Source organism: Sapajus apella, unplaced genomic scaffold (assembly GCF_009761245.1).
Source record: "Sapajus apella isolate SASKATOON/1434 unplaced genomic scaffold, GSC_monkey_1.0 scaffold88, whole genome shotgun sequence".
Taxonomy (NCBI): domain Eukaryota; kingdom Metazoa; phylum Chordata; class Mammalia; order Primates; family Cebidae; genus Sapajus; species Sapajus apella.
This window is the reverse complement of record NW_022437028.1, coordinates 8,226,965-8,236,641: the sequence shown is the minus strand read 5'-3', so window position 1 is coordinate 8,236,641 and position 9,677 is coordinate 8,226,965. Positions and strand designations below refer to the sequence as shown.

General features: G+C 54.8%; 1 protein-coding gene across 1 annotated transcript; it reads left to right on the top strand.

Moving 5' to 3' along the window:
- Window positions 1-4,683: 4,683 nt before the first annotated feature.
- EPO (erythropoietin) lies at window positions 4,684-7,927 on the top strand. Its single transcript, XM_032254897.1, has 6 exons — window positions 4,684-4,901; window positions 5,029-5,126; window positions 5,539-5,684; window positions 5,943-6,029; window positions 6,899-7,078; window positions 7,210-7,927. The coding sequence occupies exons 1-6, from the start codon at window positions 4,684-4,686 to the stop codon at window positions 7,366-7,368; spliced, it is 888 nt and encodes a 295-aa protein (XP_032110788.1). The 3' UTR covers window positions 7,369-7,927.
- Window positions 7,928-9,677: the final 1,750 nt, after the last annotated feature.

Below are 9,677 nucleotides of genomic sequence, written 5' to 3'. Positions count from 1 at the left end.
AGGATCCCAGGGAGCTGGATTGACCAGGGATGGCTTAGTGCCCCCTCTAGGCTGGCCCTTCTCCAAGCATGTAGTGGAGGGACCACCTAACGCAATCCACAGTTGGGTGGTGACCACAGAAAAGCAATATGCTGGGCGCTTGGTAGACACAAAGTGCATGAGACCTTCCATACGCAGCTCTTCACTCTCTTTGATGATCAGAGCACCTGCACTGCATGACTCCAGATGGCACCATTCCCAACAGAGTCTCTGTGGACGCCGCCAGGAGTTGTGCAGTGCTCAACTTTGACAGCTGTCCATTGTAGCCCTGCCAGTGAGATGCCTAAGACATGTACATAAATGATGGCAGTGCTGGCGAAGGAGATGATTTCCTGCTGGGAGATCAGGATAGGCTTCATGGAGGAGGTGATGCACAGATTTGGGCTTTGAAGAAAAGGGGGAGATGGTGTGGGAGGGTAATCCAGGATGAGCCAAGGGCAGGAAGGCACAAACCATCTCCTGTGGTGGAGGGAGTGGGAGTGAGAAAAGTGGGAGAACAGGCTGGAATGTGAGGTGGATGGTGGACCTTGGAGGGTCTCGGTTCTGAGACAATAGGGAGCCATGGCGGGTTCCTGCTCAGGGAATTGGCATAAATGAGGCTGTTCAATGGGAAAGTTAATTGAGCAGCAGGGTTAGGGATTAACTGGAGGTGTCAGTGAGGAGACTCTCTGCAGCGGTCCTGAGCCTGGGGGTCAGCATCATGCTGGAAGATGAAGAGCAGGCAGATGGTAGGGGTGGAGGGCACTGGGCAGGGGCATGGTGGGCATTGAACGGGGAGCCCCAAAGCGTTTCTTGTTTTCTTCCTGTTCCTCAAGGACAGATGAATGGACCCTGCTGTGTGCAGTATCCAAGAGGCTCTGGGCTCCAAACCAGCCTGTTCCCTCTTAGCAGAATTACTATGACTTCAGGCTAGGTGCAGTGGCTGATGCCTGTAGTCCCAGCACTATGGGAGGCCGAAGTGAGCAGATCACTTGAGATTGGCAGTTCGAGACCAGCCTGGCCAACATGGCGAAACCCTGTCTCTACTAAAAATACAAAAATTACCTGGGCGTGTTGACAGGCACCTGTAGTCCCAGGTACTCGGGAGGCTGAGGCAGCAGAATCACTTGAACCAGGGAGGTGGGGGTTGCAGTGAGCTAAGATCACAGCACGACTGCACTCCAGCCTGGGCAATAGAGTAAGACTCTATCTCAAAAAGAAAATTACTGTGGCTTCAGATTGGGTATGAGGCAGACCAAGAATCTCTCCTCCCTCCGAAGCTGCAATGACAAATCTTTCTCCAAAAGTCCCAGGGGACAAGGCAGTCACCACTCCTATCCAGCAGGTTCCAGCATTTAGAGGTTGGTGCCCCTGGCCATCTCCCTGTCCTCCTCTACTGCAGACAAGGATGTAGGGACCCCCGAGAAACTGTATGAGAGGAGGGGCACGCCCCTCAGCCCAAAAGGCTCCTCCTTCTCCAGCTGTGTTCATCCCACCCCCCAATCTGTCCCCTGCCCCCTCTTGATGGTTAGGTCAGGGCATTGACGCAGGAGTCAGGGGCCTGGGAGAGCAGAGGCTGGGGAAGGGGGCCAGCCAAGACAGAACGCACGTGTGGCTGTGTAAGGATGTGAGTGTGTATATGCACGTCCCAGGACTCTGGAAGAGAGCAGAACCAGGAGCCGAGTGGGGCCGTGGGAGCCTGGACAGCAGGTCTGGGAAGGCTCAAGGTGAGCTGCGGATACAGGGGAGCAGAGTCTGAGGGAATCGGGCCAGCCAGAAGCATACCAGCCTCTGTCTCCTGACCCGCACCCATCCATCTTGCCAAACTACTCTTATTTATTTATTTACTGACACAGGGTCTCCCTCTGTTGTCCAGTCTGAGTGTAGTGACATGATCATAGCTCACTGCAGCCTCGACCTCCTCGGCTCAAGGGATCCTCCTACCTCAGCCTCCTGAGTAGCTAGGACTACAGGTGTGCACCACCATGCCCAGCTAGTTAAAAAAAAATTATAGACATGGGATCTCACTATGTTGCCCAGACTTCTGGTCTCAAGCAATCCTCTTGCTTCAGCCTCCCAAAATGTTGGGATTACAGGTGTGAGCCACCACACCCAACCCACTACACCCTCATGGTCCCTCACTCCTGACAGGTCTTTATTCAAGTCACCTTCTTAGCCTGGTGTCTCTCACTACTTTATTTTAGCTACCGTTGCCTCTACCTTTTCTCCTTAGTTCTTCTGGCTGTTTGAAATCCTCTATCTTTTTTTTTTTTTTTTTGAGACAGGGTCTCACTCCTGTTGCCCAGACTGGAGTGCAGTGGCGGAACCCCAGCTCACTACAGCCTCAACTTCCTGGGCTCAAGTGATCCTCCCACCTCAGCCCCCCAAAGTGCTGGGATTACAGGCATGAGCCACCTCACCCGGCCGAAATCCTCTGTCTCGTACTCATTTTTGTGTTCATCACCAGCAACCCCACTAGAATATCAGCTCCACCAGGACAGGCATCCCTGGCTGAGTCATTCCGTGCTCTATCCTCAAGTCCTTGGCCAAGGGCAGATAGGAAATCTACAAATATCTTTTGAATGAATGAGTGAATGTTTCCCATTCTTTCTAAACAAAATCCAAATTCTTTAGAGTGGCATTCAAGGCCCTAGACATCCTGGCTCCTCCCTAACCAGCACCCTGGCCTCCTCATCCACCTCTCTCTTCTCCACTCTCCCTTCTGTACACCTGGCTCTCCATTTGCTTTGCCAAATCAACAGTCCCCCAGCCAACTCACACCTCTTCACATTGACGACCAACGCCCCCTTCAAGGCTGTCACCTCCTCCATCAAATCCTTCTTGATTTCTCCCAGCTAGCAGTGAGCTCTCCCTCTTCCAAACTCTTACAGCTCAGATCGGCACATTCCAATCTTTTTTTATTTTTATTTTTCGAGACAGAGTTTCACTCTTGTTGCCCAAGCTGGAGTGCAATGGCACAATCTTGTCTCACGACAATCTCTGCCTCTTGGGTTCAAGTGATTCTCCTGCCTCAGCCTCCCAAGTAGCTGAGATTACAGGCACCTGCCACCACACCTGGCTAATTTTTGCATTTTTAGTAGAGATGGGGTTTCACCATCTTGGCCAGGATAGTCTCAAATTCCTGACCTCATGATCCACCTGCCTCAGCCTCCCAAAGTGCTGGGATTATAGGCTTGAGGTGCTGTGCCAGGCCTCTTTTCTCATTTTTGAGACAGGGTCTCACTCTGTTGCCCAGGCTGCAGTGCAGTGGCATGATCATGATTCACTGCAGCCTCGACCTCCTGGGTTCAGGTTATCCTCCTGCCTTAGCCTCCTGAATATTTTGGACTACAGGTGTGAGCCACTACACCTGGCTAATTTTTGTTTTTTGTTTTCATTTTTTGGTAGAGATGAGGTCTTGCCGTGTTGTCCAGGCTGATCTTGAATTCCTGGGCTCAAAGGATCCTCCTGCCTTGGTCTCCCAAAGTGCTGGGATTATAGGTGTAAACTGCCCTGCCTGGCCCTTTCCTGTTTTATGAAACCTTAGTGAGGTAGGCTGGAAGTTTCATCACATCCATTTGACAGATGAGGACATTGAGGGCTCAAGGACAAGGTCACCTTCTAAGGTGCAAGAGGCCAGCTAGCCCTGGTCTCCTGCTCTGGGAATCTCACCCATCTGATGCAGGGCTTCCGTAAAACCTTAGCTGTAAATCCCAGCCCCCATCACTCTTGGTGTTAGCTGTATTTCAGTGTTCTTAAGAACTCGGCCATGCAGCCTGGCTAACCTACACCACAGGTCAAATAAACAGATGTCAAGGTGCATGTGTGTCCTGCACAATGGACTGTGTGCTCTGTGCACTAAAAGGTAAGTGTCTGGGGTGGGGGCTGGGCGCGGTGGCTCACGCCTGTAATCCCAGCACTTTGGGAGGCTGAGGAGGGAGGATCACCTGAAATCAAGAGTTCGAGACCAGTCTGGCCAACATGGCAAAACCCTATCTCTACTAAACACACAAAGAATAGCCGGCTGTAAAGGTGCATCTATAGTTCCAGCTCTTTGGGAGGCTGAGGCAGGAGAATTGCTTGAACCCAGGAGGTGGAGGTTGTAGTGAGCTGAGATTCCACCATTGTATTTCAGCAGGCTGTGTGTTAAGTGTTTGGGTTTGCAGAGTCCAAGACAGTGAGGAGTGGAGTGGGGAGGAAGAACTCTAAATTTCTTGCCCTATTTGCCCCCATCAAATTCCTCAATATGGTCAACGTTGTTTCTAAAACCTGTCCTGGGATTGCGGGAAGGGAGGCCACCCATTTGTCCCTTCCTGAAGCTTCTGGGCTTCCAGACCCAGCTACTTTGTGGGAATCCAGCAACCCAGGTATCTCTGAGTCTCTGCCCAAGACCGGATGCCCGCCAGAAGTGTCCGGGAGCCCAGTCTTGCCCATATAACACACTCTACCCATCCCTTGGGTGCGCACCCAGATCCACTCCCCTCTTGGGCTCCGGGCCCCCGGGGCAGCCCCCATGACCCGCACGCGCGCCAGTAGCAGTCCCGCTCCCGCCCCGGCGAGCCTCGACCCAGGCGTCCTGCCCCCTGCTCTGACCCCGGGTGGCCCCTACCCTGGCGACCCCTCACGCACACAGCTTCTCCCCCACCCCCACCCGCGCACGCACACATGCAGATAACAGCCCCGACCCCCAGCCGGAGCCGCAGAGTCCCTGGGCCACCCCGGCCGCTTGCAGCGCTGCGCCGCACTGAGCCGTGCTCCCGGAGCCGGACCGGGGCCACCGCTCCCGCTCTGCTCCAACCCCGCGCCCACTGGACAGCCGCCCTCTCCTCCAGGCCCGTAGGGCTGGCCCTGCCCCGCCGAGCTTCCCGGGATGAGGGCTCCCGGTGTGGTCGTCGGGCGCACCTCAGGTTGCTGAGGGACCCCGGCCGGGCGCAGAGATGGGGGTGCGCGGTGAGTACTCGCGGGCTGTGCGCTCCCGCCCTCCCGGTTCCTGTTTGAGCGGGGATTTAGCGCCGGGGCTATTGGCCGGGAGGTGGCCGGGTTCAAGGACCAGCGACTTGTCAAGGACCCCGGAGGTGGAAAGGGGGTGGGACAGCCTCCACGTGCCAGTGAGGACTTGGGGGAGTCTCTGGGGATGGCAAAAACCTGACCTGTGACGGGGACAAAGTTTGGGGGTTGAGGGGAAGAAAGTTTGGGGGTTCTGCTGTGCTGGTGGGCGGGGAGGAAGCTGACAAGCGATAACCTGGGCTCTGGAGCCACCACGGAACTGCCAGAGGGGAAGCCTCTGTCACACCAGGATTGAAGTTTGGCCGGAGAAGTGGATGCTGGTAGCTGGGGGTGGGGTGTGCGCACGGCAGCGGGATTGACTGGAGGCCAGGCAGGCAGTACCCGAGTGCTTGCGAGGTTGGGGACAGGAAAGATGAGCTTGGTCAGAGGCGACGGGGGTGAAGGAAGCTGTCCTCCCACGGCCACCGTTCTCCTCCCTCCCCACCTGACTCTCAGCCTGACTCTGTCTTCTAGAATGTCCTGCCTGGCTTTGGCTTCTCCTGTCCCTGCTGTGGCTCCCTCTGGGCCTCCCAGTCCTGGGCGCCCCCCTACACCTCATCTGTGACAGCGGAGTCCTGGAGCGGTATGTCTTGGAGGGCAAGGAGGCCGAGAATGTCACGGTGAGACCCCTTTCCCAGCACACACCACAGAACTCATGCTCAAGGCCAAGGGGGCTCCTCCCAGATCCAGGAACCTGGCACTTGGTTTGGGGTAGAGGTGGGAAGGTAGACACTGCACCTCTACATAAAAATAAGGCCGGTGGCCCTCAAACCATATCTGGAAACTAGGCAAAGAGCAAAGCCAGGGGGTCCTACCGCCTGTGGGCCAGGGGACAAAGCCCTCGGGGACCCTTGACTCCCCAGTTGTGTGCATTTCAGATGGGCTGTGCCGAAGGCTGCAGCTTGAATGAGAATATCACCGTCCCAGACACCAAAGTCAACTTCTATGCCTGGAAGAAGATGGAGGTGATTAAACTTTCTTTTGGGGAATCTCATTTTGGGAGCCTGATAGGATGGAAGCAAGAAAGATCCAGGGAGAGGTAAATGGAGCAGCAGAGATGAGGCTGCCTGGGTGCGGAGGCTATGCCCGTAATCCCAGGACTTTGGGAGGCCAAGACAGGAGGATTGCTTAAGCCATGGAGTTCCAGACCAGCCTGGGCAGCGCAGTGAGATCCCCCATCTCTGTACAGACATTTTAAAAAATTAGTCAGGTGAGGTGGTGCATGGCGGTAGTCCCAGATACTCAGGAAGCTGAGGCGAGAGGATCACTTGAACCCAGGAATTCGAGGCTGCAGTGAGCTGTGATTGCACCACTGCACTCTAGCCTCAGTGACAGAGTGAGACCCTGTCTTGAAAAAAAGAAAGGTGGGCCGGGCGCGGTGGCTCAAGCCTGTAATCCCAGCACTTTGGGAGGCTGAGGCGGGTGGATCACGAGGTCAAGAGATCGAGACCATCCTGGTCAACATGGTGAAACCCCGTCTCTACTACAAATACAAAAATTCAGCTGGGCATGGTGGCGTGTGCCTGTAATCCCAGCTACTCAGGAGGCTGAGGCAGGAGAATTGCCTGAATCCAGGAGGCGGAGGTTGCGGTGAGCCGAGATCGCGCCATTGCACTCCAGCCTGGGTAACAAGAGTGAAACTCCGTCTCAAAAAAAAAAAAAAAAAAAGAAAGGTATGAGGACTGTATGGAATACATTTATTCATTCACTCATTCATTCATTCAACAAACCTTATTGCATATCTGCTGTTTGCTCAGCTTGGTGCTTGGGGCTGCTGAGGGGCAGGAGGGAGAGGGTGGCATGGGCCACTGACCCCAGAGTCCCTTTCCCCTAGTTCGAGCAGCAGGCTGTAGACGTCTGGCAGGGTTTGACCCTGCTCTCAGAAGCTGTCCTTCGGGGCCGGGCCCTGTTGGCCAACTCCTCCCAGCCAAGGGAGCCCCTGCAGCTGCACATGGATAGAGCTGTCAGTGGCCTTCGCAGCCTCACCACTCTGCTTCGGGCGCTGGGAGCCCAGGTGAGTAGGAGCGGACACTTCGCTTGCCCTTTCTGTAAGAAGGGGAAAAGGGTCTTGCTAAGGAGCACAGAAACTGCCCCATCCCTTCCCGTCTGTGCCACTGCAGTGACCTCCTGTTTTCTCCTTGGCAGAAGGAAGCCACCTCCCCTCCAGATACAGCCCCCTCGGCTGTTCCACTCCAAACAATCACTGCTGACACTTTCAGAAAACTCTTCCAAGTCTACTCCAATTTTATCCGGGGAAAGCTGAAGCTGTACACAGGAGAGGCCTGCAGAACAGGGGACAGGTGACCAGGTGCATCCAGCTGGACACATCCACCACCTCCCTCACCAACATCGCCCATGCCACACCCTCCCCCGCCACTCCTAACCCCCATCAAGGGGCTCTCAGCTCAGCGCCAGCCTGTCCCACGGACACTCCAGTGCCAGCGATGACATCTCAGAGGCCGGAGGAACTGTCCAGAGCACAACTCTGAAATCTAAGGATGTCACAGGGCCAGCTTGAGGGCCCAGAGCAGGAAGCATTTAGAGAGCAACTTTAAACTCAGGGACAGAGCCATGCTGGGGAGATGACTGTGCTCACTGGGTGCCCTGCAAAATTTGATGCCAGGACACGCTTTGGAGGCAATTTACCTGTTTTTGCGCCTGCCATCATTGATGGGATGGCCTGGAGAATTTAGGTGGCAAGGTGTGACTTTTCCAGGTCTCACGGGCACTCCCTTGGCGACAAGAGCCGCCTGGACACTGGGGTGGTGGGAACCGTGAAGATGGGATGGGGGCTGGGCTCTGGCTCTCATGGGGTCCATGTTTTGTGTATTCCTCAATCTCATTAGCAAGAACTGAAACCACCGATATGTCTCTTGGCTTTTCTGTGTTCCTGGGACCCTCCAGATCCCCTGACTCTGCCCCACTCTTGGCAGCAGTGCAGCAGGTCCGGGAAACGAGGGGTGGAGGGGGTTGGGCCCTACGTGCTGCCTCACACAGCCTGTCTGACCTCTTGACCCTGCCGGGCCTGAGGCCACAAGCTCTGCCCACGCTGGTCAATAAGGTGTCTCCATTCAAGGCCTTACCGCAGTACGGCAGCTGCCAACCCTGCCCAGGGCAAGCCTGCAGTGTGCCGAGATTGCCATCAAGGAGAGGGAGCCCAGAGGACGGGCCCCACCGGGGGCTTTGGGAGCTGGTAGCAGCTGCCATCCCTGGTGACTGGGTCCTTGTTAATTTCTGCCTCTTCTTTGGTCTCTTTGGCTGATGCCACACTCCCAGCATCAGCCTCCCGCCTCAATACGCATTGCCTCTAAGTCCAGCTGCCTCCTTTACTCACCTGGGTACTGTCACCATGAATACTCTCCTCTGAAATTCACAAAAGGGGCAGTAGACACAGGTGAAGTTGGAGCCAGCTAATAGGCAGCATCTGCTCAGGGACAAGTGGCACTCTCGGTGGTTCACTTATATATTCTTGGGTTTTTTTTTTGAGGCAAAGTCTTGTTCTGTCTTCCAGGCTGCAGTGCAGTGGCGCAATCTCAGCTCACTGCAACCTCTGCCTCCCGGGTTCAAGCAATTCACCTGCCTCAGCCTCCCAAGTAGCTAGGACTACAGGTGCACGCCACCATGACGGGATAATTTCTTGTATTTTAGTAGAGGCAGAGTTTTGGGCTGGTCACGAACTCCTGAGCTCAGGCAATCTGCCAGCCTTGGCCTCCCAAAGTGCTGGAATTACAGGTGTCAGTCACCACGCCCGGCCGGATTTGTTTTGTTTTGTTTTTAGAGACAAAGTCTTGCTCTGTTGCCCAAATTGGAGTGCAGTGGTGCACTCATGGCTCAGTGCAGCCTCGAACTCCTGGGCTCAAGTGATCCTCCTGTCCCAGCCTCCCGAGTAGACGTGACTATAGGCACACATCACCATGCCCTGCTAATTTTTTAGTTATTTTGCTGTTTTTAGAGATGGGGTTTTGCTATGTTGCCCAGGTTTATCTCAAACTCCTGGGCTCAAGTGATCCTCCTAAGCCTCCCAAAGTGCTGGGATTACAGGTGTGAGCCATTGCACTTGGTTTATTCCCTCTACCTAATCCCTACCTGCTCCCTTGCTCCCTGGGGTGGGCGCCATGGAACAAATGAACTCTACTTCCACTCTTGATTTCTCCTTCTCATTTTCTGCTTTACTCTGACCGCAACTTCAGATTCCTTCTCAGAAATAATGCTTCAGCTGGAAAGCACCACCCAGGAGGGACCTGTGCAGACAGCAAAGGCTGTCATAAAACTGTATGGGAGGCCAGCCGTGGTGGCTCAAACCTGTAATCCCAGCACTTTGGGAGGCCGAGGCAGGTGGATCACCTGCGGTCAGGAGTTTGAGACCAGCCTGGCCAACGTGGTGAAACCCCACATCTACTAAAAATACAAAAAATTAGCCTGGTGTGGTGGTGGGTGCCTGTAATCCCAGCTATTCTGGAGGCTGAGGCAGGAGAATCACTGAACCCGGGAGGCAGAGGTTGTATCGAGCCGAAGTCGTGCCACTGCACTCCAGCCTGGGCGACAAGAGCAAAACTCCGTCTCAATCACACACACACACACACACACACACACACACACACACACACACACAC